Source organism: Phalacrocorax aristotelis, chromosome 2 (genome assembly GCF_949628215.1).
Source record: "Phalacrocorax aristotelis chromosome 2, bGulAri2.1, whole genome shotgun sequence".
Taxonomy (NCBI): Eukaryota; Metazoa; Chordata; class Aves; order Suliformes; family Phalacrocoracidae; genus Phalacrocorax; species Phalacrocorax aristotelis.
Window position 1 is genome coordinate 155286100 of NC_134277.1, and position 27313 is coordinate 155313412.

Consider the following 27313-nt stretch of genomic DNA (forward strand, 5'->3'; position numbering starts at 1 on the left):
ACACTGGAGGAAGGGGTACATTGGTCAACCTTTGCTAGAAGTGCTTTCACCCGTAGGACCACTGGGTACGACAATTGCAAAGCACTCGGGATGGTACTAGATATTGCTCTAGGTGGGCCAGGTGGTGGCCAGCACCTGATTAGAAAGGCAGCATCCCTTCTCCTCATAGTGTCTGCCCCGGGGCTGCATATCCCCTGCCCTGAAGCTGTGTGTACTGCTGCCTCCCTGTGACAGAGCTACTCTGCCAGCCCTCGTCTGCCTCAGTAAGGCTCGCCACTGTTCTCTGGTTTCAACCCTTTTTGCAAAGGGCCCCAAAAGCTTTGGTCAGAGTTTGCATCAAAGCCAACTGACCACAAGACAGAAGTCTACCAGAAACCAGGATTTGTACTTACTGTCCAGCAAACCCAAATTCCTGAATTATGGGCATGAAGTGAGGAGTTTGTGAAGAGAAGGAGGACAGGGTTGCAGCCAAAGCAGAGCTGGCCATAGCCCTTGGCATCTCCAAGGACTTGGGGGTGATGTGAGGGCTTCCTGAGGGCTGAGGGAAGGATGCTGTGCTCAGTGCTGCTGTGACTGTGCCTTTTCTTTGCACTCCCCATTTCCTGCCCAGCTACAGATGTGCAAGGTACTATTTGGTCCCCGCATGAATGCTGAGAAAATCACTAGTTATATGATACGGGAATTAAAAAAATCTATTTGCTTCCAAGACTGAACCAATGACTGTAACAGTGGTTTGCAAACATGGGGTTATGGCCCCAAGTCAGCTTTTTTCCTTCGGTTCTTGGTACAGTCACGAGCCTGGCAGGAATCTGTCTCATCTAAAATACATGGCAGCAACTGGTGTCTCCTGGAGTTTTGGAGCTGAGTGGGGTCACAACAGGAAGAAGTTTGGGAAGGCAGCACTGTGGGGTTAGGAATAAACATCTCCCCGGGACAGACTTTCCATAATTGGCCATGACAAGGCTTCTTTCTCCAGAGAGCTGGAGCTGGCCTGTGAGGAAGCAGAATTAATCACTGCTCCGGTCCAATTTGGCAAGTGCTGTGATTTAGTCCTGCTTTGCACAGGGAGGAGATGATGATATAGACTGAAAGACAGAGGGAAAATGTAGCCAAAGGCTTCCACACTGGGAGATGAGTTTGGGTTCCCACTCATTTTTTGCAGGTTTACTCAGATCCTTAGAAGGAAACCCTGGCAAACACTGCTGGTACAGAAACAATTCCCTTTATCAACAATGCAAAGGGAACAATGGGGACTCCTGAACACAAAACTCATACAAACAATAATAACCATTTTATTTTGCATTGTTAAAACAGCAGTTGATACACAAGTCTTCCTTCCAGACCCCCACTTACTTAACTATTCCCGTCGCCCTTCTGCTCCCAGATACAGACTTATGGGAGGGGATATTAGCAGTTGGAGTTGGTGTCCGGCACTGTGGTGGTGACCACATGGCTGTGCAGCCTTCTGTGAAAAGAAGGATTGAGCGTGGTTTCCTCATGCCACCCTGTATCCTTGGAAAAGCCCCACTTTTTTTCAAATATGAGGAAAAAGGGTTAATGTTTCTGCCATCTTTTCTCTGGATGGTGGTCATCAGTGATTTTTTTAAAGCTCCTTGCTATCTCAGCAATCTTACCAAGCCTGGTGACCTGACAGCAATTCACAATTCGCCTGTTCAGTATCTGATGATTAATCCCCTCCCTTTAAAAATATGCACTTAGTGGCAGAACCCCACAAAAATATCGGTGGAGCCAGAGCTGCTTTGCCAAGTGGCAGACTTAGACTTGCTCTTCTTGGAAAGCTGGTTTCCTGTCACTGGCTTTCTCTCATCGCTGTTTTCCAGTGGTTTGGAGAGAGGAGAAAGAGAAAAAAAAATTGTTCCTCCCAAATGCCTCTTCTCTTTTACATCCCCTTCCCCCATGTGTCCTCTCTGCTATTCCAGATTTCAGGAATTCCATCAGCCAAAGGGCTTCCTAACTAACTGCACTGCTATCCCTGATGCAAAAGGAGAAGCCAGCTCCCTGCAAAACAAGATCCCTCAAAAAAGAAGATGCAGACAATCTTCATTCCCACCCCACCTTCTCCCGCTTGTTTGCAGAGCAGGCAGATGGAACAAAAATCTTCCCTGCACTGTGAAAGAGTGGTAGCTCATAAAAGTAAAATCTGCATCTTGCTGCGATGTGAGAGTTCAGATCAAAACATCAACCTTTTGCTAATTTCTAATTTGATGTTAGGAACATTAAAATTTTATTTTTTATGAGATGACTGCTGTAGCTAATGCAGGCAGCTGCTGCTGGGCTGGCTATAAGACTAGAGCTTGGGGCTTCCTATTCTAAATGTTCCCACTACTCAAAATGGAAAGCTTGGTCAGCACCGAGCAGCAAAGGGCTGCGGCATGCAGCGGAGTGTGCATGCTAACAGATGCAGGTTACCCAGATCTTACTTTCTCTGGAGATACCAGCATTCCTATTCACCCTTCTTTTTAAAGTCTGTACAAGGCCAAATCCTGCACCAGGTTCTTACCCAGCATCTTCTTCCTGTTTTCTGCTGAGGCGCTGGATAGGGCCTCGGGGCTGGATTAGAGCACCACATGCAATACTGGTCAGGTGAACAGGGCATGAGCACAAAGCTCATGACCTTTCTGGCAGAGTGTTTGGGGAACGACTAATGCCACTGATGCCTTCAAGGTCAGGAGTTCATGGGACCCCATGAGGATTCCCCATGTGCTCTCTGCAGAGCAAGGTAGGTCCTTTCTGGGAAGGAAAGCGCAAAATGTCCAAAGGTCATTTAGAGAAGGGTAGAACAGGGGACACACTGGAGTGTAAGGCACCCATGGTCAAAGAGCTTGTGTGGCAGTTTTCCCTTTGGTGTCCATGTATCAGTCTCTAGATCATAGCAGTCCAGGGAATCCAAGTCCTCGATGACATTGTCCGCGGTGAGACAACGTCCTCCCGTGACATACAGCTTGTTCTTGATGACAGTGGCCCCATGATGCATTCGTCTGTCCTTCATGTCTGCACATTTAACGAACTTGTTGCCTTTTGTATCATAAGCAATTATTCTCCGGGTGTACCCTAAATGCAAAGCCAGAGGTGGAGGAGACAGATGGGAATTAGAGCTTATGGCCAGCAGAAGGAATGATAATGTATTTCCTGCTAGTCTTCAACAAAACCTATTATACTGGTACATAATTTGGCAGAATTAAGACATCTAAGCTGGGAAGTGATGATGTGTCAGAAGAATGCCTGTCTGTCTATCTTCCCTTCCTGTTTGTCCTTAACCTGTCTCATAGCACCTTGGCAGCCAAGGCTCAATGAGCACCATAAAACACATCAGGTCAGGCAAGCAACCTGTCAAACACAGTTGGAGCTTGCAGTTTTCTGCATGTGCCTTCAAATGTCCCAAAGTATTCCTTTTCATCCAACAGACTCCTAGAGCTTCACTAGGAAATACAGAAACCAACGGCACATGGGAAGGGAGCAACAATGTCTTGTTGGGTTGGAGTCATAGCTTTCTACTGAATGGAGCTGGGTACTCAACAGCAAAGTGCCACCGGTGCTTGCTCCACTCCCAAAGCCCTAGGTACCACGTCTGTGCTGGCTACCATGCTGGTGACCCAATGGACAGCTCTTCCACTGAGGAGTGATGTAACCTCGCATCTGCTGAGAGGTAAGGGCTGGTACCAGGGCCATTGACTGGGACCAATGGAGGTGTGGAAGCTTGGTACCCGGCAGTACCTTGCCTGTGTGTCCCTGTGATAATCAAGAGTGCCCATGGCAAACAAACTGCTCTGGCCCATGTTTTGCAGGCCTTGAAGCCACTTTCCTTATGGACCTTTTGACTCAGCTCTCCCCTGTTCTCACTGCAAATGGTAGCAGCAGCCTACCACTGAGACATGACACCACGTTCGAGTTCTGTGTCATTTGGGTTCAGTCCTCTGCTCTGCTAAACCTTCCTTATTTCCCATTTTGCCTGCCTGATAACACCTGCTTCCTCATACCAGCCTGTGGTTAGGGGAGCTGCATTAAGGGCTGTAGAGTGTCAAACTACCAATGACAGGTGATCCATCAAAATGCCACAGACAGATGCTGGTCCTGAGGTTGAAAAAGACACAGAGAAGTTTCCCTTCTCCAAGTGTTTCACAGCCCTCTCAGCACATTTCAGGAGGCATCTACAGGACTGATTGACCCCTTGGAGCCCTGTAGCCCACCCATCCCAACAAGCCATCCATGGCCTTGTGGTAACCGTGCTCTCCACCCTTCCAAGATGAGCAGTCAGGGAGGTCCAGGCTGTGAGTCAGCAGGGGAGGAGCAGGACCCCCGTGTCCTTGGCTTCCTCCCTTCTTCTGCAGAGCAGTAACTTGCATTGGCTTTCCCCCAGTTTCTCCCCACTCAGGTCCTGCTACTTGGAGTAAGAAGATGCCTTGTGGAGAACTTGTCCCCACTTCCATGGCCATGAGACCCCATGAGGGATGCGTATGGAGGGTGGGCACACTCCTCCTTTCCTTTGCAAGCTCCATGTGCTTTTTGAGAGAGGACCCCAAGCAGGAAGGCTACAAAATCCTGCAGGAGCAGGGCAGGGGGAGGCGGGAAGGAGGGTGAAACAGAGCCCTTACCACCTACGATGATGATCTGGTCTCCAATCACGACAGCTGGTGCACAGACATTCTTCACCACTCTGGTCTCCATCCGAAACCACATATTCCTGGAGACATGGTAAACCTGACAAATAAATAAAGATACACACACAGATGTTTATGTTGCATTTTAGCTGGCAATTATAATTACAGAGGAACTTATGGTTTTTATTTTGCCCTAATGAATACAATCCTCTGGCTTGAACTGCTGGAAATCTGAGAATTTACCCACTGTTTTTTCCTAATATGTCTCCTTGGAAAGTGTTCTAATTCTCCAGGCTTGTCTGCTCAGGAGATGCTAGCACATGCACTAAGGCAGAGTGTATCTGCCATATGCAAGCTTCTTGGCTGTAAATCTCTGCATGGCCATTAAATCACTGTAACTCCTGGATAATGCTTTCCCAAAGTGAAAGACATGTCATTTCATTTTCCAGTTAGTGTATTGTTCCCTTAGCCTTAGCAATTTCCTAGGCAAACCTCAACTTCACCTAGCTCTGCTGGCAGCCACCGTGTTTGCCCAGCCGCTGTATTTGTGCTGGTGGCTGGTATGCACTCAGATTGGTAAAGGGACTTGTTGGTGGAACTTAGGGTGGTATCTAAGTCATCAATTTAAGTGAGAAAAAGACCTGTTGCCAGATAATCATCATTCAGTCATCTGTATCTGGGCGACGCAAACTTTTATGTCATGTCATCCGCTTCTTAATATAGCGAATATTTCCAGGACATCTCCCCACTTACTGATAAATACATTTCCTTCCCCCTGATAATCAGGTAGCGTTATCACCATAAAGAAGTATTGCTCGTATGCTGGCTGCCATCTTAGCCCTTAATGATCCTTCTTAGCTAAAACATCTAAACTAGTGAAAAACACTTATGGGAAAAGTAACACTACAATGTTGGTAAAGCATCAAATCAGATAAGAAAGGATTTAATGTATTTTTTCCTCCTAATAGAGTATAACTGCTGAAAGCAGGCAGAGAGCCAGCAACATGTGGCAAGAGCCACATTTTTAACACAACTGTTTATATGAAATAACTGTCAGTGTAAGTCTTGTCCCTTTGATGAGTGAGAATCTAATTGATCTAATGATAGTGAATCTTTGCTTTTGCTGCGAACGAGCAGGTGCACGGCTGAGCCCCCAGCTCAGCTGCCAAGTGGAAAGCACTGATTTTGGTGAGATTGGCTACGGGCATGAAGCCAGGTAGGGGAGTCAGCCGCTGCCTGCCATAGCATGACCTGCAGCAGCCCTGGCCCTGATGCCCACCAGCAGCAGAGCTGAGTGACACCCGAAGAGGTACCTTGGGGCTTGTGCCTGAAAAACACTCAAAGGGGAAAATGAAAGAGTTGCAATGCTCCTTGCAGACAAGACTTCCCTGAAGCCATGTGTCAGCTCATCCTGCCTCTTGAGACAACTCACAATAACGAGTTTTGGCGGGCTTGATTTCCTCAGGAGGGTGATGAACTGATGAATACCTTAGATGAAACTGCCTACGACTAGCAGGTCTGACCATTACCTGGATCAGCCGGACAGGGTTTTGCATAATATCTTCTCCCCCAAAGAGGTAGACCCTCTGATCTTTGGCAGCAACAGCAGGGTGAAGGACAGCGACAGGCATGTTTGCCATGCTCTCACAGGTGTTGTAGATGCTATCGTATCTTTCCACACAATTCAGGATTTCCTGGTTTTCACCAATTCCACCGAATGATAAAATATAATTTTTATATGCCAAGCTTCTGTGGGAGTAACGTGGAACTAACATGTGCTCAACCAACCTCCACTGATTGAGTTTGAGGGAGTAAATATAAATATTATCACTGACTGGGCTTTTCTTATTGCTAACAGGCATCCCTCCAAGCACAAAAATATTGCTGTGTAAGCTCACTGCAGAGGCTTTGTACAGGCGCGCAGGAAGTTTGGCCAGGCTTAGCCATTGGTTTGTCTTGTCATCATAGAGCAGGACATCCCTTGTTGTCTGCTGGCTGTTCTTCCTGCCACCAATGATGATGAGGAACTCCTGGTTGGAGTATCTGCGAGGAACGTGCACCATGGGCTTGATGTCAGGTGTGTTGGTGCTGTACAAGGAAAACATATGTCTCCGGGCTGACTCAAGGATGCTCCTGCAAGTGGGTGAGGCCTGAACAAGGGAGTCATTGGCAATGAAGTGGAAGAGGAAAGTTGGGTGGACGTACTGAAGCCGGACCTTCTTGAACAACTCTTGGATATAGCCTTGTCTTGCCTGGAGGTCATGTCGGATCCAGACCATCAGTGTCTCAAAGACCTGCTCCTCCTCGCCGCAGAGCTCATCATCCCCAAGGTAATCGATAAGCTCCAAGGGACAAAGGTTCTTCAGGTCCTCAGAAGAGGCCACCTCAGGAAAACATTTCAAAGCCATAGCCTTGGCTTTCTTATTCAGGCTTTGGCAGTTCAAGAGTTTTGCCAGTCTGATCATGCTCAGACAGTTGTCAGGAGTCAGCTTGTCCTGGAGGTAGGCAGAGCAGGCCTCAAACAGCTTAGCATACTGCAGCATGGAGGCTGTTTCCAACAGGCACAGGACATTCTCAGCAGATATAAGAATCTCCCCTGTGTAAACATAAAGAATAATCTGATCCAAAATCTCAGCGTCGATGCCCTTCAGGATGACTTTAGGCTGGCGACTCTCTCTGAAGTCATTACAGAACATTGCCTTGAAGTATGGACTGCTGGAAGCCAGCACATTTCGATGGCAGGGGATTTCGGAGCCTCCGGAGCAGAGGGTAACATCAGTCAGCATCCCGCTCTGCCGCAGAGCATTCAGCTGCTTCAGCAGTTCGGAAGAGAAGTCCTGATCTTTGAAGAGAAACCTCTCAGTGAATCCCTCCTCCATAGCAAAACAAAAGAGATATGAATTCTGGACTTGGCAGAAAAAACCAAATTCTTAGCAGCTTTTATTGAAATATCCAGCTTCAAGGGAAAAAATCGGGACTTTGATGTTGCTCTAAATATCCATTCACTGTTATGCATAGAAACGGAACATGGGTTAAGCACAGTGGGAAAATAATAAAGAAAGTAAAAGGTCACTAAGACCCTTTAAAATTTTCATAAAGTTATCAGATAGGTTGCAGCTCTGAGGTCAGCACTGCCTGTGTCCCTGGCAAGAAGCAAAAGCACTGAAGTTATCTCACTGATTCGGGATGAAAGCTGGACAGCTGAAGCAATTGGTTTGTTCGTTTTAATTGCGTTGAATAAATGTGCTTAGACATTTATTCACTATTTTAAAGTATTAGCAGTTTAGTAGCTTGCATCTCTTTCCCCTAGAGTTAGTCACTCCCAAAGAATGTAAATCTGGCAGAGCTGAACTCTGCGGCAGGGCAAACGAAACCCTGGAGACTGGGAATCTGCATTAAAATGGTTATTTATTAACTCTGCTTAGCTGTGGCTTTTTTAGTGTTAATCAGACACACAATGACTAAATTAAGTGCCAGGCAGAACAATATGATGAGTATCTATTGTCATGGCTAACTGCTCAACCTGCAGTGAAATGGTAGGGTAGAAACGTTTACCTTCTGTTGTCCTTCACTGCATGCACTTACTCTCTGTCGTTTATTTTCTTGCTGAGATTTTCCATAGCTAGAGCCTGGATAAAAACCTATAAACTCACAGGACGTTTCTTTCAGTAGGTAAGTGATTCATAGAGGGTGATTTCTGGATGTGTTTATTCTGAAGTCACTTTTGCCGCTTTCGGGATCTGTGCGCAGGAGCGGCGAGGCGGTGGGGCATTGTATACATTCCAGCGCTAAGAATAGGCACACACGGGCTTCTCGCTGTTATCACATGTGACACCGCTGTTGCCTTTTGCAATGACCTGGCCAGTACTGAGCATGCCCGAGTGGTGTTTTTCTGGCAAATGTTTACATATAATAAATAGACATGGAGAGAAAAGTTCACTTATAAACGTCCTGGCTGTCCATTTGGAAACAGCAGCAGGACCCTGTCCTAAAGTGCCTGGGAACTCTAGAAGCCTGTAAACAGTCAGCAATGCCTCACGCTAGGTAATGCACTGTCACTGTAGTTCCATAGAGAAAGAGGGGGAGAGAAGGGCTTCCAGGGACCCCGGTGGGATGGACCGTGTCTCCACCTTATGGAGAGATCTGGGGAGCGTTGGTCCGTTGCAGTCTGGTGGGAGATGCTGATGCACTGGGACCCCCACACTCAGGCCTGCCCCAAGGTGGGAAGGGAGAGCCCAGCTAAGTCTGCCAAGCAGAGTGTGAAGTTCACTCTTGGAGCAGTTTATCTTTATGATGCTGCTTGATATTTCATAGAGAAAATACCAGGTTGTGGCCTTTTGTGTATGGACCTCAGCTCTCTGAAACCCTTAGCAAAGAACTCCTCAAGCAGGTGGCTTGGGGAAGCTCAACATTACGGGTGGAAGGACTGGAGCATGTTGCTGAAGTGAGTGCAGCAAGCTGGAAACCAGGGTCCCAGGGTGGCACTTGGCTCCCCAGGACAGACACCTCGATGGGGCCCCTAACTGCAGATGCCTGCACATGAAGAAGGTGCCCTGGCTCCTTTTGCAGCCAGTGAGGTTTAGTCGATACAACCGAGTCTGCCAAGTTATTCAGGTCACCGGTAAGTACCACTTATATCTGGGCAGGTGAACAGTCCTCCAGGCACTGCTAGGTCTCCACAGGTACTCAGCTGCCTCAATCACATGTAGGTGTCCATATTTACCACTCCCATGTAGGTATCTGCAAAGATGAGCCTAAATCCTTCCCCAGGGCTGGGATCAGTCAAGCGCCTTGTGCCAGCAGAAGATCCTCCTCAACCCCAGCTGGCCCCCAGTTGGGGTCTCCAGCAGGTCAGTGTGATGTGTCCCAGCTCTGTGCCAATTTCCTGGGTGTTTCAAGAAAAATGGCATTGGCTGCCTGTGCCTGGGTAACTGAATTGGGCCTCTCATCTATGCTGAAATTCCTCCCTTTGTTCTGGGATGGGCTTGAATCCAAAATGTTGTTTCTAAGCCTTGCTACCACAGGGAAACACAAGGTTAAAGCAAAACTCCTTCTCATATTTTCAAAGCCAAAGCTCACGGGTGACTCATGTCTGCGTCTAGTCACAGCGAGGCAGATGATCGAAAATCGTTGGGAGCCACAGTGCCCTTATGTCAATTCCTGTGCTGCACTGGTGTTCGCAGTCCTCCGTATGTTCCTGCCCCTACGTCCATGGCCCAACAGACTGCAGGGATGGGGCAGCCTGTTCCTCTAAAAACAGCAGCTTTGCATCACAGGTCATGCCATATGTGGCCTTTCTCAGAGACTTCAACACAGCATAATAACATGGTGAAATGCCTGAAGGCTAGACAAAACCCTGAAGGCCCAGACCCATGTTAAAGACAGGGTGGTGTCGGGCTGGCATAGCTTTTTGGAGGCTGTGGCATCTTCCCTTCCCACACAATCTGTGCATCTGTGTGCACATGCATGTGTGAATGGCCAGTTGAGGTGACGGAGGGGAAGGGTAGGAGCCACTGGACTTGATTCCTGTAGATGAGTCACTCTGAGGGTAAACATGGCAATGTGCAGCCTTTTCCCTCTCCTTGAGTAAAGAGACAACATGGAGGATGATGTTGGGGCGCTGGGGAAAATGTACCCTCCCCTCCCCATTCCCTGCCGCCGCTGCCTCACCAGCTGGCCATGATCTTGCTGTAAATATTTAGAGTGGCATTAAAAACACAACAAAGAATTTCTCTCTCCTCATCTAAAGAACATTAGCTACCCAAACAAAACACCCTCTCCCTTTCTTTCTTGCTCTGTATGTATATGCTCTCACTGAGGTCCGTTTTGATGATTGATTTAGCTTTATATCTCTGTTCTGGCTCTCTTTGCTGCCTGTTTAGTTCTGCTTCTTCCTGGCAGTGCCTGAGGATTATTTTTTTAACCCTTAAAGAAACAAATGATGCTATCTGACTTCACTAATGACACTGCTATATGCGGTCAGGGAAGGGTAGGTGGGATGTTCTTGTGCTTTAGATACTGATAAATGTGGCATTTATTTAGAAGATCCCAGGCTTGAGGGCTTTGCATGGTTATGCAAACGCCTGCTAACCCAGAGTACAGTGTGTGCTGTTCAAATAGCTTATTGCTCTCGGGGGTGGGGTGGGGGTGGGGGGTGGGATGGGAGCAGGTTGCTGCTCCCTGCTGGGTCCCCACACGGTACCTGCCAATTTGGGGCCAAGGCTCCTGAGCAATGAAGCTCTTGCTGCCTGCTTTACAACTCTCTCTTCTTTCCCAGAGATTATGGTTTCAGACACATCTCCAACCAAGTGGGCACATCAGCACTGCTTAGTTAGGATTTCCTTTATAAATAAACTAGAAATAATTTTTCATGGCATATCCTAGAACAGTGTGTCCTATATGGCTCCTACTGCTGCAGCATGACCTCCGGTGAGAGGGAAAAGCTCTTTCTTCTGTGGGACAGTGCAACTTGTCTAAGAAAGTCTGTTATTGAATGAGTTCTTGAGGCAGGTTTCCTAAGTTGGCAAGCTATTGACGGAACCAGGTCTGAGCAGTCTTTTTTGGGAGGACAGGATACTGCATTAACCACGGGAGTGGGATGCTGCACAGATAATGGGCTGATCTGAAGACCATGTGCAAGCAGGAAAGTGGGCTTGTTTGTAGGTTATGTGACCCAGCAGCACTGTGGGATGCGATGCTGTGGGTCCCCCATATCCCCTGAGGGAGGCTGGAGCCATTGGGGACTGTTAAAAACAGTGACTCTGCAACCGCTGCTGAATGAACCCCATCAATGGCCAGTTTCTAGAAAATGGAAATATCTACCAAAGAACGACCACATTGCTGCAATGCTGTATTCTCATCCCACTCCTTCTGCTCTCGCTCCTTAAGTGTTTTGGATTGCCCAGTTTTGGAATTAGGATGGTTGAACCTTTGGTCATACCAAGAGCAGGTCTTCTTATGTTTTAATGTAATGGGATGATGAAATGTCTATTATCATGCACTAAGCAACAGAGCGGAAAAAAGCTGTAACCTAATCGGTCAGCAGACAGGTGCACAGAAAAGACTGGTTATGTCAGACAACTTCTAAAAGTCATACAATGATCCTATTACAATTCAGGTGAAAATGAACAAATATGGATAAGGAAAAAGTGCTGTTCAAGGCAGAGACTTCACTGAGCTTATTCAGTGTTACGTGCACTGCCTCAATGAGTACCAGCCCCCACAGTTATCAAGAGAGGGATCATCCCTTTCCCCAGATTTGCAGTCTTATTTAATGGACAAGAAAAAATATTCCTTATTATGGTCTTTATAAAACTGGGAGAGGGAACAAAACCCAGGATTAACATTCCTCGTTGTAAAAAGAGACAATTACAGGGATCATGATTAATCAGATGCCATGAGTCGGAGAGGATGGGAAGATGCCCCAAGCAGTAGTGGTGGCTGGCTGGGGTGACAGCCTTCAGCCCAGGCTGGGCGAGCAGCCAGCACTGCCTGGGATGCGGCATGCCCTGGCAGTGTGGAGCTTGGACAGCGGGCACTAACCAGGGAAAGATGGGCACCTCACACAGTTTGGCTTATTATAAGATGGAGCGGAGAGAAATATGGGAGCAGAAAGGAAGACTAATGTGTTAGGAAATTATTAGATTTATGTATTGCATATTTACATGTCTGTAAATGTATATAATGAATATGTGTATTGAAAGAGTGAAGATATGTCTATATTAGCAAACTACTATCAAGAGATAGCATGGATAGGGACCTTTCTAATCAACTGCATCTCACCCATCTATCAGGGTACCACCAGAAGACCTAACTCCACATGTGATGTTTGGGTTGGACATGTGAAGGAAATGTTTCCCCACACCCAGCACCCGGTTTTGGACTCATTCTGATACTCCACACTGAAGCAGCCTCCCTGAGTCCTGTCCACGCTCAGCTGGAGCCCAGTGTGGATTAACTATTTGCTTCACTGGATGGGGAAAACAGCCCTTTGACCACAGCTGTCCTCTAGCTCCCTCATTGACATCTCATGTTTGCTGAAGATGATGAAACTCCCCAAGCTAGCAAGTAGTGGAGAAGACATTGAAAAGTAAACAGAATCCAGTGTGAATATGAGGAATCAATGGACAATTGTATGTGACAATAAAATGAAGTCCTTCACGTTACTTCAGGCAACAGAAATCCAATGACTATTCCACAAAGCACTGCTAGGTGTGGTCTCCTGCCCACAGACTACCTAATTCTCCTAGAGTTGTGGGATGACTGGATTGGGGAGCCCCTGGGAGCTTACCTAGTGCAACCTCCTGCTCACAGCAGGGTTAACTTCAGAGTTAGATCAGGTTGCTAGTGGTGGAGATTTCACAGCCTCTCTGGACAACCTGCTCCAGGCCCGAACCACTCTCCTGGTGAAGAAGTTTTTTCTGTATGTCTGATAGGAATTTCCTTTGTTGCACCTTGTGAATGCTGCCTCTTGCCCACAGAGACGTCTGCTATCTTCCTTCTGCTGCTACTGTTTGCCAACTATGTGGTCTTCCTCCTATTCTTTATGTCCGGATACCCTTATGATCCTTCTCTCTAACTAACACAGTATTGTAACTAATTTTCTATTTGGCTGCTCAGCAAACACGATTTCCATGAGTGCCCTATCACCATGGCTGTCATCCACATTGGCAGGGTACTTAATTCTGAACTAAGGCTGTTTAAGACTTGATCGAATCTGGGTTTGGTTCTGATCTTGTAGGTGAGGTAACAGACTACATCTGTAGACACTGGTCTTAAAATCTGAACATGAATTTTGAACCTCTGACCTAAACTTTTGTTATAGAGGCATAGGGACGAGTTTTACTCTTACAGCACTGGAGACACAGAGCAACTTCACAAGTGTCACTGCCATCACTGTATGTATTGTGTACAGATAGAGAGATATAGTGTGTAATTCAATAATGACTTTGGCCCAGTATGTGTGGGTGTGAAGATGTGTGGGGCTCCTGGCTTGGTTTCAGGCCAATCTCTAATTAAAGAGTGAAAGATTAAGATGAAAGCAATTGTACTCTTCCTTCTGTAGTCAGAATGACCTACTGGCGTTAATTAAAACAGTCTTCAGGCAAAAATAAATTTGGCTGCCAAAGTTATGCGCTTCATATTAAATAAGGACATAGCTGGGCTTAAAGTGTGCTGAGCTTTTAGAGGTTTCACAGAAACCACTCATATAGCTTTGGGCACTGTTGTTGGAATATTTAAAAACAAATCCTTTGCCTAAACCAGCTCCTTCATGTGCATTTCAGACAACTGCTGGCTTTTTCTTCAAACTACATCATTTAAGAATGGGTGCTTGCCAGCTTATTTTGGACTGAACATACAGTGTGACCTCTGGAGGATAAAATATCACCAGGAACACTGGACACCTAAGTAGATTATTCATCTATCCTTTCTATAGTCTCTGGTTACAAGAGCCCCATGGCAACAGCAACAAGAAAATATGCAGATCCCGTACACTGCTCTGCTCTTTCTGGGTCTGAACATTAAAATGCCTTTGATAAAGGCAAATCCAGAATCAGATGGTTCATTTCAGGTTCAGGATCTGCCCGATATTTTTACGTTGCTAGAAATGTTGCCAAAGGAGGCTCAGGCTTCTAAAATGCCTGAACATCCTGTTACACCTGTGTGACACCCATATCATCATTCCTACAAGCCCTCCATCTTTCCCATCTCCAATTTATTTTGCTCTGTCTTTAATGACTATAACTAGTTGGCCACATACTACTGCTGTGACAGTGATACAAGCATGGAGAAACAGGTCCAGTGTTTCAGAAATTTTCAATGGGAATTAGGTGCCATCAGAAAGACCCTTCTCCTTGCAGAGGCGTCACTCAAAAGGGGGAAGGGGCCAGACATGGAGAAATGCTCACAAGTCCATCACCTTGACCCAGACACTTCTCTCTCTCTTCTTATTTGTCAGGCCGTGTCATGTTATTTTTCATCTACATTGTCTTCTCATATGATTATAGGATTTCAGGGTAATTCAGGCTCCGGTGGTCTCTAGTGCAACCTCCTGCTCAAAGCAGGGTGAACTACGAGATCAGACCAGGTTGTTCAGTGTTTTGTCCAGTCAGGTCTTGGAAACCTCCAGGATGGAGACCAGGCAGCTGCCCTGAGTGCCATTTCTGCCTCTGTGGGAACAGCATTTCCCTGCCTGACAGATCTACCTCATGAAGCCCCGTCTCTTCCCCAGCTGTGCTCCTGCATCATATCCCGGGAGGTGCTGCTCATGGGGACTGCAAGTCTGTATCTCCTTCATGGAATAACTTAGGAGGTGACTATGCTGAGAGGACAACTCAGACAGGGCAATCACTCTGACTTCCCTGTTGAAAGCATGATTTTCATCAGGGCCTGACTTAAATAATTAATTCACAGCCCTCAGGTTGTTTAAAGAGCTGCAATAATGGTCTGAGAAGAAATTGGTGTCCATTTTCTCTTGGCAGGACCGTAACAGCATGACATGGCACCCATCGAATTGGGGAAAGAACAGGGATAATCTTCAGAACGAGAGAAAGACAGAAAATCTACCCAGAAGAAACAGTGACAGAAGATTCCTCCACATATGCAAACACAAAGAGGTCAATTTAGATTTAGTTTTTTTTTTAACATGTCTTTATTGCTTAAGGACATTTGGCGAGATAGCCATAACATAAACCTCACGTCGAGCACTACTTGGCAACATATTTCCCAGCTGGAAAGAAAATAAATTGGATTTTTTTCTTTGTGCTAATGCCACATTTTTTGGATGCTATTTTGGAAACTAATCAAGAAGTGGCTGCTCAGCATGCCTCTTCATTCTTGATGGCTTTTTAGTGCAAAAGAGCCAGCAGCAACTTTCTGAAGTCCCCAGAGGTATCAGATCGGACAGCTTCAGCTAACGACTTCTTGTACATTTGCTGGAACTTCTCCTTTATTGCTGGCAGGTCACTCTGAGGAGACACCAAGAGCCTTTGTAGACGACTGGGATGTGCTTTGAGTAATATGCCCTGCTCCTACCAGGACCCTTGGGGTCTGATCCAAGGTCTACCGCACCCGGTGGGAGGAGGAGAGGAGAAAGCAGGAGGTCTAAAACTCTTGGAGGACTTTCACCTTAACATTTGGATCTGAGGTAAGCTCCTGTCAGATAGTGTGGTGAGGGAATGCTAGCTGCGAAGAGGAGTATGGGCCTTTGTGGGGAGCTGTGCCAGGATGGCCAGGGGCATCTCTGGCCGATGCTCACTGGTGCCATGCGGGCACAGCCTTGGTATTGACAAACTCACATGGGTCACTGGGAACTCCCGAGGCTACTCTGTGGTGGCAAGCAGGGGAAGAGGCACTTCCAGGAGTATGGCTAAAAGATAATTTTGTTCCACCCACAAAAGTAATTTCCTGGGTACTGAGTGGGGAGAACTAAACACAAGTGTCTCGAGATTTCCTGTGAAAAGGCACCCATTGGCATGGGTCTGATCTTTATCACTGGGAGTTTTAAATATTATCATGACTGGACCTTGTCTTAACAGAGAGACTACCCTGGAGCCTAATTTCTCATACTGCTCATCGTTGAGAAATATGCTCTCCTCATCCCTGTGAACAACTCCTCCACGTCAAGACTGAAACAGCCCTGGGGTTACAACATACAAAGCTTACAAGGAAGGAAGACTTAAAGACTGTGTTTGAGATCTCAATGTCTTGTGCAGTTTCGTGCTTTTTAAAATTACAGTTATCTCCTTTGGCTCTTTATTTTTCTTCCCTCCTCCCCCTTTGATTTTCCCTGCTGGAATCAGAGAGAATTGGCAACATATCTTTATACACAGTTCTTAATTTGGGGACTGCTGCTTTATCATTAATTAACTAGGAATTTACTTTTACACATCCTGTTGGGACCAGACCTCCCCATATGTTAGTTTTAACCAGGTACAGTTGACTCCACTTGAAATTGCCTGCATGCTTTCTGGTTTAGTTCTTTTGCAAACAGAAGTAGATGCAATATCAAAATTAGAGTTGCCTGGGTACAAAAGCAGAGTGTGACCACTGATGTCCTTGGGCTGAAATGGGTTGACTGAGCACATGATCTACCAGGACTCCCTCCATACCCTCTACATTTGTATTTCTCCCAGAGCTGGTGTGAGGTATTACAGGTCGCAGGGAACCCTACCTCCGCCCTGGTCACAAGGATGCGAATCAAGGTCTTTTCATCAGTCCCACTTCCTTTCATCGACTTGTGCAGCAGTGTAGCGAAGTAACCTGGGCAGTCTTTGGCACAGCTGACTAGGGAAAACAGTAAGAGACTTCATTATACTTGTATATTTACACTTTGTGATACATCTTCAATGAGAAGGCAATAAATAAGGAAGAAATAAAGGAAACTCTCCAGGGTTTATGCTCAGACATATGAGCTAGTAGTGCTTTCATTCTGTGACTGATCCCCTATCAGTGTGCAAGGAGAAGGTTGGAGTCTGAATGGGGATGTACATGTCTCCATGGGGAAAGCATTGACTCTGCCATTCCACAGTGAAAATGAAATTAATGAGAATGAGCATTTGCCCCTCTGGAGTTCCTCTTGCCCATTTATTCTAGGAGTAGCTGCTCACTCCACAGCTCATGGGGCAAGATTTGGGAGAGCCCAGATCTGGATGGATAACAGCAATACCAGTAAGCTAACCAGAGCCAGGGCACAGCCTTAAATTCCAGTTACAGTCATCCCCATTGCTAAATTGCCATCAAGGACCCTGTACATTTTTGTGGCTGGGTAGCACACTTCTGACAGTGCCCAGGCATCCACTGGAAGTTATCAACAGCCATGGCCTCAGGGGCAGCTCGGAGGTGGCCACGCTGTGTTAGAGGGCAAATAATTTAGCTGCATGGAGAGGAGCTGTTTCTAGCAACACAGCTGGTGTTGCTAGACACAGCTGGTTTTATTTCTAAAACCAAGGGGTCCAAATCACTTCTGAAAACTGACTCTTCTTTTCCTGGCAGATATGTCAGCTCAATTTAGGGCTATCTTGATCTGTCACCAGGCTGTACACAGAGCCCCAACAACCAATGTCAGATGATGGCAAGAACTAGAAAAGAAAGCTCTTGATGTGGTTGTGGTTTTTTTTGTTTGTTTGTTTTTTGTGTTTTTTACCAAGAGTGAGATAAGCCTTCTCCAGATCTCCAGATGTTTCACTTTTAATGGATTCTTCTATGTCCTTTCCACACACCTACAAGGACAACAAAAAGGAACCATCAGGGCTGTTGTCTGTACATGTCATCCCACTTCCATGAAACCGGCATCAGATTTAGGATCCAATGACAAGAGGCCAGTTCAGACCCTTTAGAGCCTTTCCACGGGAGAACATCAAGGGCAAATTAAGTTCTCCTCTGGTGTAAGTGCCCACAGATCCACTGCCACCAAGAGCAGATCTATGCAGCCAGGTAAGACACAACAATTAAGAGATGGACAACCCAAATCAAATGGTCACACATATCTGAGGGCTTCTAGGACAAAGAAGCTGCAGCTTCTTCTTGAGTGACCCCTAGTCAGGAGAAACTGTTTGAGCTTCTGCTAACCCCTCTGTCAAAGGCTCTGGATGGCTCCCACACTAATAAGATAATTTTTGGAGCTTTACCAACTCTATGAAGTTTTGTTACTTATTGTCTTTGCCTTGCCAGGGAAAGTTTACAAGCACTGCACTTGTTCTCGAGTTTCTGTATTATTATGTAGGAAAGGGGAAAATCAGACTGCCACTTCAAAACAGAGTTTATCCTGAGTTTTTTGACCTTTGTGAACCTCAAAGCCTTTTACTTTGATCTGTTTTGCTTATCAGAATGGCCCTGCATGGTTCAAGGCTCTAGTGGACTTCTAGGTCAGAGCTGGGAGACCACAGGTACAATGCGGGAAGGGGTACCTGCTGAGGATTTGGGCTCAAGTTCTGCAAACCCTCAACCTGGTTTAGATCTGGCCCTTATTTATCTTTCCAAATGCAGAGAAGGACTGATGTCTGCATGGCTCTAATCTTGGCCCGCTTCTGATTCAAATACAGCCAGGCAGGATGTGGCAGATCGGTTTGGGCAACCTGATCTGCTTGGCTTTAGGAATCAAAAAGCCAAGGTAGCTTGGCTATCAGAACATTTAACTGAACTCCCAGGGTTTGGGCCACTCTGAGTGAGAATCAGTTAGTGACTGGTTTTGTTCTCCTGCCAGCAACAAACCAAAACTTGGATTAAGCTGCAAACACTCTTCCAACTACGGGTTCCTTATTGTGCTGACACCGAAATACGGCCTTGACTGGAATTCTTTTTGTCTTCAGTGCCTAGGGTTACAGTTTTCCTATGAACTCAGAGTCATCCTAGGGAGGTTCAGGACTATGAGCCAGAGGCTGGAGGGGTGACCCTCTCCTGAGAACAAATGTTTCTGCTAAACTTCCACCTTGCTGCCAGAAGGACCTTGGATCTCCCATTGCTTTGACTTTCACAGGTCATTTCCAGGTGAGACGTCTTAGGGGAGGTCAGTTCCAGGTCCAGGCATGAGTAAAATGTCCCTGGTGGGTGACACAGGGAGAAGTACCAGACAGCTGGGATCCTGCTACCTACTTTGCCTTATGCTTGGAGACAGAAGACAGTGCAGCAAAGAATCTGCACAGGCTGTCTGCCCAGCATGGGCAGAGAGGAAGAGTCTGGAGATGTACTTTCAGTACTTAAAAGGGGCTTATAAGAAAGATGGGGACAAACATTTTAGCAGGTCCTGTTGTGATGGAATAAGGGGTAATGGTTTTAAACTAAAAGAGGGTAGATTCAGACTAGATATAAGGAAGAAATTTTTTACAGTGAGGGTGGTGAAACACTGGCACAGGTTGCCCAGAGAGGTGGTAGATGCCCCATCCCTGGAAACATTGAAGGTCAGGTTGGATGGGGCTCTGAGCAACCTGATCTAGTTGAAGATCTCCCTGCTCATTGCAGAGGGATTCGACCAGATGAACTTTAAAGGTCCCTTCCAACCCAAACTATTCTATAATCCTATGATTCTATGTGCCTCTGCCCAGCCAATATGAGTGTGTGAAGCAGGGGGATCAGGATGAGAGACCTTGTCAGGCTCTGCTTTGGAGAAGGAGAGGGAAAAGACCAGAAAAACAAAACCGTCCTTCAGGGCAGGAGTTTGTGAACCTGCTCCTTTGCTGGTCCTCCTGGAGGAGTGGGGACACCCACTGTCATGCAGCTGTGGCTGGGAAATGACATGATGACATATATTTGGCTGGACGTTGTGTGGGTTATGGAGGGGATTAGGTTCTTCACTGGAAAAAGATACAGCTTTTATCCCTAATGTGTCTTTCCATAAGATCAGGATCCAGCCATATAGAACTGTTTTTCCAAGATTCTTAAAGCATTCAGAAGTTTTAAAATGGCAAATCAGGGATTGCCTGCTCTACATGTCATTGTGGGGTCTGCAAACTACATGTTGGGCCCTATGCAACAGACACTGCAGAAGAGATTAACTCACCTTTTCATAGGCTTCAAAAGTAGCTCTCAGCTGACTATAGCTTCTCTTTGCTAAGACCACATTGAAAGCCAGCTCCTCTGTTCCCCAGCGGCCTTCTCCTGCCTTAAAAATTGCATGTTAATTTTTGAAGCACTTGTTTATTCACAGTAGAGACAAAAAGTCAGCCAGAGTCCTTGATCCACTAAGATCCAGCCTGTGCCCCCCTCAGTCATCTCTTTACACTGCCATTGCCTCTGTGCTGGTGTGTTTAGTCATCCCCAAAGCAGCCCTTGCTGTGCAGCACAGGGCAAACAGGTATTTTTCCAGAATTGCACTTACTTTATACAGATCTGTGGCATCTTGCTCAGCGAGCTCTGCATTGACCTGCTGGTCCTCATCTCGGCTTGCCTACAGGAAAGGACATGACAGTAAAAAAACCACAGACCAAGTGCCTGTGACTTTTCATAGTGGAAGGGATGATTGTCAGCTCATGGCCCTCACAAATATTTTGGATATAGTTTTGCTGCCATCTGCTGACAATGCCTAGTGATGGGGCACAGTGGGACTTGGTGGTACAGTTTTGAATACTGTCCTCAAGTTTACCACAGCCCCTGGTTTTGCTGACTTTAGAGGTGAAGCCTGTATGGTAGGGTTTATCTACCAGTTCTATTTGCTGTGTGCTGGGACCTTTATCAGACTGCAACTCTGATGCCTCTGGAGCAGGAAGGGACTATCAAGGCTGGGCTGGGCAGCTGCACATCATAGGACCATACCCTGAGGATGCTCCCCTGCGGCAGGGTGGCCTGCTGGCCCCACCTTGTCCTCAGCCCCCTTGCCATCCCATGGGCGTTCCCGCTCCCTCCCCCAGCCAGCACAAGTCCAGAGTGGAAAACAAAATCAGTGGCAAACCTAATCTGAATTTGGAGTTAGCCTTGTTTTGAGGAGGGCTGGATCAGAGGAGCTCCAGAGGTCCCTTTCCCACCTGCCTTGCCCTGTGGTTCTGCTTTCTGCCATTTCTTGCAGGTATTTTTCCATTGGTGGGAACTAGTAGTGTGCGTGGCCAGATGTTGGGGTGGGAATGGGGCTGAAATGTGCAGTCAGAGCTGTGGCAGGACTGCCCCAACACGGCCTTTGGTTTCAACCCCGAGGGCTGAGCTGCTGGGTATGTACAGCACCCTGGGCTCAAGGTGCAAAGTTTCTGAGGAGAAATGTTAGTGTATCCATCATCCAGCTACTGCAAAAAGGTTCCCAGTACCTGCAGTGAAGTGGTGATGGTTTTCATGGTGCTGGATGTGCCCTGATAGAATATTTTGGCAGAATATGGCAGAATATTTTCTTGCCTAACCTATATACTCTGAGCATTCACTAATTCCTGTAATTCACTGTAATTCCTGGTACAAATTATGAAGGACTAACCTATGAAAATTATCTATGAATAATATGTATTTGTCACTCCTGAAAATATGCCCCAAGAGGCTGGAGAGAGATGTATCCATGCCTTCCAAAATGAGAGTCTAATTGTGGTGTGTTTAGAATATGTTATGTCTTTAAAGCTTCTATTTATTTAATCTTTTCATTTCTAAGGGCTGTCTGCTCAGAATGGCCACCACATTGCATTCCTAGGCATGATCCTACTCTTAGTTGTACTGTGTCTTTTCTAGAGATGTTAATTTTTTTCAAGCCTACCAGAGTTCAAGGAGCGTCTGAACAATGCTCTTAGTCATATTAGTTTTAGGTAGTCCTGGGAGGAGCAGGGAGTTGGACTCAGTGATCCTTGTCGGTGCCTTCCAACTTGAGATATTCTATGATTCTATGAAGCTGGTTTAAAATAAAGTGTGTCCTACTGGAAAAGTGTTTTTTTTTGTGAACAGAAAATTAACAGCCATCTCTTTCTTTTTCTGTATTTATCTAAATTGTAAATTCCTCAGCTGAGATGGAAATCAGAATTTGTTTGTTTTAGGCCAAATTCAGCATTATGTAGCCATGACCTTGAGTGGGTATTCTAGCCATTACCTGTGGTATAATTAGTAATAAAACAATGCTGTTGTCTTTAAATTATTGGAATTTATAACATTACTTCTGATTTTATATAACCTCTTTAGTTATATTAAAAAGCTATCTAGAAGGCTCTTATCCTGCGGAATGCCTTTTGCTTATTATAATTACCTCATTATTGTATTATATATCATAATTACATTGTTATAAATACCAGTTAATACTTATTATGATTACCCAGGGTAGACAGGATAGAGAAAAGGAAATATCTCTATCAGATAGATGTATAAGAGGAAAACCCCCAGCCTTACCTCTAGCACAGTGACTAATATATTCTGTAGGGTGCCACTTGTGTCACTTTTAACATCAGACTCTAGATCCCTATCAAAGACTGTGGAGAAAAAAAATCTGTGAGGGTTCACCCAGTGATAAAGGCATTAAATGAAGGTGTTGAAAGACAATACTACTTACGCCGTTTGTATGCCTCCTTTATATTTACAATTTCCTAGGCAAATAAATCAAATAAATACATAAGCAAATTAATAAATAAGGAATATATTTCTATAAATAAATAAATAAATAAATAAATAAATAAATAAGCAAACAACCCCCTGTCAAGTCAGTACCATGCCCGTGTTATACCAGGCGTGGAGGCAGGAGAAGCTGAATTCCCATTCCCCTCTCTATTCTGGGACTCACCACAGTGCAGAGACACAACTCAAACCCAGCCCGGTTCAGGACAGCAATTCAAGGGATGCCTGACTCGTGCAGGCATCCCTCTGGTTTCACTTGCATTTAGGCATAAGCTAAAGGGCTTTTTGAAGAGAATCATGTTCCCGTACCTGACAGGAGCCGCCTCTGAATGGTCAGAGCACTGCCAAAGCTGCCTTTAACAGGCACCTGGGGATTTCTCTATCATCAGTATTACCTCTGTGCCATCCATAGAAGATATGAGTCGGACCAAGGAAGCAATTTGAATTATACAGCTTTTAACCCCTGCAAGAATTTCAGCCCTGGTACGGCAACCTTATGGCTGCAACCACTGACAACGGGCATTTCAGCCACAGAAGCTGGTCTGATCCCTCCTCCTCCTTCCTGGGGGGGAGGATGCTCTTGGGGAGCTCTTTGCCCTGCTACGTAAGGAAGGTCATGTATGATGTCCCAACCTTATTGTTTCGTGTGCAGAGAATCTCAATCAGCAGTGACTCATCAGTCCCAGCGCCCTTCATTGCCGCCTGAAGCTCTCGGGCCTCATACTCGCAGGGCAGGTCCAGCAGAGCCAACACAGCCTTTTCAAAATTCCCACTCAGGTCTCTCTTCAGGTCATCTTCCAAATCCTGTGGGGATATTCAGAAGGGTTAGGGGAAAAGCTGAGGTGGGATTAGACGGTTTCTTAATTTGTTACTGGGAATTTAATGATTTCAAAGCTGCTTCTGTACCAAAAAGGGACAAAAACATAAAAAAGCCTTTAAATACATGGACTTTGTTTTGCAAAATAAATTCCCTAAAACTTTTTTTTCAGATTGAATTAAATGATTCTCCCATCTTCAAGTATCAGCCAATATCAGTCCAGTTTTGATTCTTCCTTGTTTAATTAAATGCAAACAAGTGTTTTTAAAAGCTTAACAGGAGACTTTACACTGAAACACAATGCAGAAACTTCCAGCTTTGAACGAGCTGCAACAGAAGGGATCAGACTTACCAAACTGCTCTTCCAGTTTTGGTTAAAATTGACTTACTGGAAAAAGCAACAAATTTCTACAAAGTGCTTTGATGCCAAGCAATCGGTATTTTTTCCACCAACAAGAAAAATCAACCTTCTGTGAAATGATCTACTTAATTCAAAATTTAGTAAGACCCCGGAGAAGAACTAGCTAGTGTATCTATGCTGACAAGCACGCTTACCGATGATTATTTGAAGCCCTATCTGCCATTAATATTTCCTGTAGTATGGGAAATACTTGACAAGTTCAGAACAACAGAAGAGAAGCCCAGCTCTGAATCTATTGTTCTTAAATATCCTTTTACACAATTGCAAGTCAACACTTAATCTATGGAAGTCAATGCTTGACATCAGTGTTGGAGCCGTTTCAACATGAGCACTGTGAATCTCGCCTCCTTGAGTGGCAGGAGAGCGAAATGGTACAACTCGCAGCTCCTTCCCCAGAGATTCAGGCTGCCCAGGCAAGCGAGAAGGGTTGCTACATGCTGAAGTAACAGGGATTTCTCATGGCACCTGCTCATTTCTAATGTCTATTTTTATTAATCCTCACTATAGAACTAAAACTATAGTATTTATGTAACCAAAATCTTTATCATGCTTGCTGTAAACTTTACATATAGAAGGTTTTTAGGTTCAGTGTTGCCTTATTAACATTGATTAATGACTGCTGAGCAAGCAAACCTTAAGAAAATACTAATTTAATAATAAGCTCTGAAGGATTCAGCTGTTTATCTAAATAATATACTGGAAGCTTTATTTTTCTTACAAGCAAGATCATTAAGGCAGTCCTCCAGAAATCAAGTACCCAATGAGACTTTCCAGTTTCACAACATGTATTCTATTTCACCACTAGAAGAAAACAATACTACATCTATTAAACTCAACAAAAATATAATGACGTAAGATCAAATAGTTCCTCTGAATTTGCATCTGATCTGAGAGGGATTCTGACTTAAAATTTCCCTTTTACATTAATTCCTTTTTCTGAATGTGCTGAAGATGAACACAAGCCGAAATATTTTTTATTTCAGTTATGAATTATTTTCTAGCTCTCCCAACTTTGATTAAAATGCTCTGATCTGGTTAAGGCTGATATCAAGAAGACTCTGAGGCCTAAGATTAGAAATATAATCAGTATTTAGGAGATAAAATAAATCGCTGAATCAGAAACTAACTGGTGTCCTCCTTAAATCCACTGTGCACTTGATATTTTCAAAAGCAGGCTATATTTCTAGCAGGCATGCAGTTTGAAACAGAGAGGCCATTTATTTAGGAATACCTTGCTATACAGAGCCTTGTACTTCTGTTTTATTTGTTGTCTCTGCTCTGATGTTCGACTCGACAAGATTTCAATAATTTTCTTTTCATCTGTTCCTGCAAAATAAGTTGTGCATAGGAATTATTTAATGCAGAGGAAAGAATACATCATCTCTAAAGAGAAAAAAATTGCTATACATATATCCCCACTGGTGCCAACTTCAGGATTTGTAGCATATAAGATTCCTTGGAGGATATATTTAACTGTAGTCAGCTACAATGTTCAGACCATCAAATAAAAGTTCACCATCTCATGCCGCTCATATTTTACCAGGGTAATTGAATATTCTGTCTGAGAAGGTCAGACACTGCGCCTAAACTCAGGATTAGGCCAGTGCCCATAGGCCGAAATACATGTTTTTGTGGCAATGCTTGTTTGAGTGGTCTCGAGGGCTCAGCCACCAGATCCAGTTCATTAAGCGTGTGAACACTTGTGTTGGCACAATGGAACGAACAGCGTGGGGCGAGAGGCTGGGGTAGGTGAGGATGTATTTAAACCAGCTTCGTTAACCCACAGCCTGTACAAAATGGGTGGTGCTTTGTGCTAAGTGGAGTCAGGAAGATGAGCAGGAACCAGCCTTCATGGTCTGAGTCCCTACTGTTTTGCTTGGCAGAAGTAAGTGAGAGTGAGGTGGAACATGGGGTGCCCCAGAGATGGGCACCACAGCAGCTGCATCTCCTGGAAACCCACAGGGGAACTGAACATGCAGCACCCCTCCAGGAGAAATCCCTCGGGCAGCTTTGAGCTGTAACATTCGACGGATGGAAGCAGCTTACTAAAGGCAATGACCTTGTTCTTGTACTCTTTTTGCCCTCAGCCATATAAACAGATGTTTGCACTAAACAAAGCTGCTGGTAGGCGTTTGTTATGTTTGTGGCTAATGAGAAAGGACTGCAGTGATGTTACTTGGGCGCCTGAAAGACACAATAGAGTAGCTATTGCATTAACACAGTGTCCTGGTGCGCTTCCATCTCAAGGCCAGCAGCTTGCCTCAGGCGTTATTTCTTCAAGACAGTTTTTGAAATGGCGAATGCATTTCGGGAGGGACCTATGACCCTGCACGTGATGGAGACTGCCAAAATGCCCATAGCATGTCAAGGGTTTAGATGGCTGATCAAAGGCATCAAGTAGTATGCCAGGTCTGCTGATGCATGCGTGCTATGCTGGTGGGCACTGCCCCATGCTCTCCTTGCGGTCTTCCATTTGTTGCATCCATCTACTGGGCTTTGTGCCGTGCCTCATCTCAGGCTCTTGCAAACAGGGACTAACAAGGGTTTCTGAGGAGCTACCAGTATGCACAATAAAAATACAGACGATATTGCATTCAGCAGCAGCTGATGTGTTTTCATCCCTGCATATCACCACCCGATATATATAAGACAAGCTTAGACACGAGACAGAAGGTGTGGTCCAATTTGAGAAGGAAAAGCATTGCTATCTGACAATGTGGGGTTAAACCCTCAGTAGGAGAGTCCTCTGGGGAACTGTCTTGAGGGGGCTGAGTTAATAGGACAAGAACAATTCCTGAAATTGAGGTACTTAACTAGCTGATCCTCAATGTCAGTGCTACACCAGGAAGAAATGCTTAAATATATGTTTATTGTGCAAATGCCTGGAGTGGATTAATAATTTATTGCTCTCATGTGCTGCTTGGCTCTTCTTCTGCCGGATACTGCCACCTCCACAGACCTGATGATCCCATGAACACTGTGCATTCCTCATTCACACCAGTGCACAGTCAGCCAGCTTACTTTAAACTAAGTTATAAGATGGTGGGAGCCAGTATTTTTGGTTGGAAATCGCTGATGCAGACTGAGGACCATCACATATTCCTTTCAGCTGATGGAGCTGCAGTGAGCTTTGATGAGCATATGGAGGTGGTGATGTTTTAGATTGGTCCTTGAAGGCCTGGGAAAGGACATATAACCATGACCTTAATCTGACCTGACTAGCTGAACCCCATGACTGTCATATCAGTCTTTACAGCTTGATGTTCCTAACGCAGGGAGCAAATACCATGTTTATCCTAATCCCCTGGAGCCAAGCAATTATCAACCAAAGATCTTACCAGTCTTTGAGAAACAAACTTGCTTGTCTTCCCATTTACCTTAATCATATAAAACTTCATGGCTGTGCATGTTATTTGAGCCAGTAAGTGACAGAAAGCATAAAGACTACCTGAA

General features: G+C 45.4%; 2 protein-coding genes and 1 long non-coding RNA gene across 6 annotated transcripts in view; 1 reads left to right on the plus strand and 2 right to left on the minus strand.

The window, feature by feature from the left end:
* Positions 1-1276: 1276 nt before the first annotated feature.
* Positions 1277-8411, minus strand: KLHL38 (kelch like family member 38). Of its 2 annotated transcripts, none has more exons than XM_075085754.1 (4): positions 8175-8411; positions 6149-7461; positions 4614-4719; positions 1277-3072 (listed from the first exon to the last, which is right to left on the minus strand). In XM_075085754.1, exons 2-4 carry the CDS (start codon positions 7403-7405, stop codon positions 2786-2788), a joined length of 1650 nt encoding a protein of 549 aa, XP_074941855.1. In that variant the 5' UTR covers positions 7406-7461; positions 8175-8411; the 3' UTR covers positions 1277-2785. The 2 variants fall into 2 exon arrangements, with proteins under 2 accessions (XP_074941855.1, XP_074941854.1); XM_075085753.1 differs by having other exon boundaries at positions 6149-7624.
* A 175-nt stretch (positions 8412-8586) lies between these two features.
* LOC142053707 (uncharacterized) lies at positions 8587-15272 on the plus strand. The gene is made up of 3 exons (XR_012659300.1): positions 8587-8663; positions 9356-9469; positions 15101-15272. It is a non-coding gene; the product is annotated as an uncharacterized LOC142053707 (long non-coding RNA).
* The window catches only part of ANXA13 (annexin A13), a 32023-nt gene continuing 19956 nt past the window's right edge, over positions 15247-27313 (minus strand). For all 3 annotated transcript variants that reach the window (XM_075085757.1, XM_075085755.1, XM_075085758.1), the window contains 9 exons: positions 25092-25186; positions 23256-23426; positions 22561-22594; positions 22401-22480; positions 20434-20502; positions 20116-20217; positions 17764-17839; positions 16792-16904; positions 15247-15586 (listed from right to left, as the gene is read on the minus strand). In XM_075085757.1, the coding sequence (XP_074941858.1) occupies positions 15467-15586; positions 16792-16904; positions 17764-17839; positions 20116-20217; positions 20434-20502; positions 22401-22480; positions 22561-22594; positions 23256-23426; positions 25092-25186 (860 nt within the window). In that variant the 3' untranslated portion in view covers positions 15247-15466. The remainder of the gene's footprint in view (positions 15587-16791; positions 16905-17763; positions 17840-20115; positions 20218-20433; positions 20503-22400; positions 22481-22560; positions 22595-23255; positions 23427-25091; positions 25187-27313) is intronic.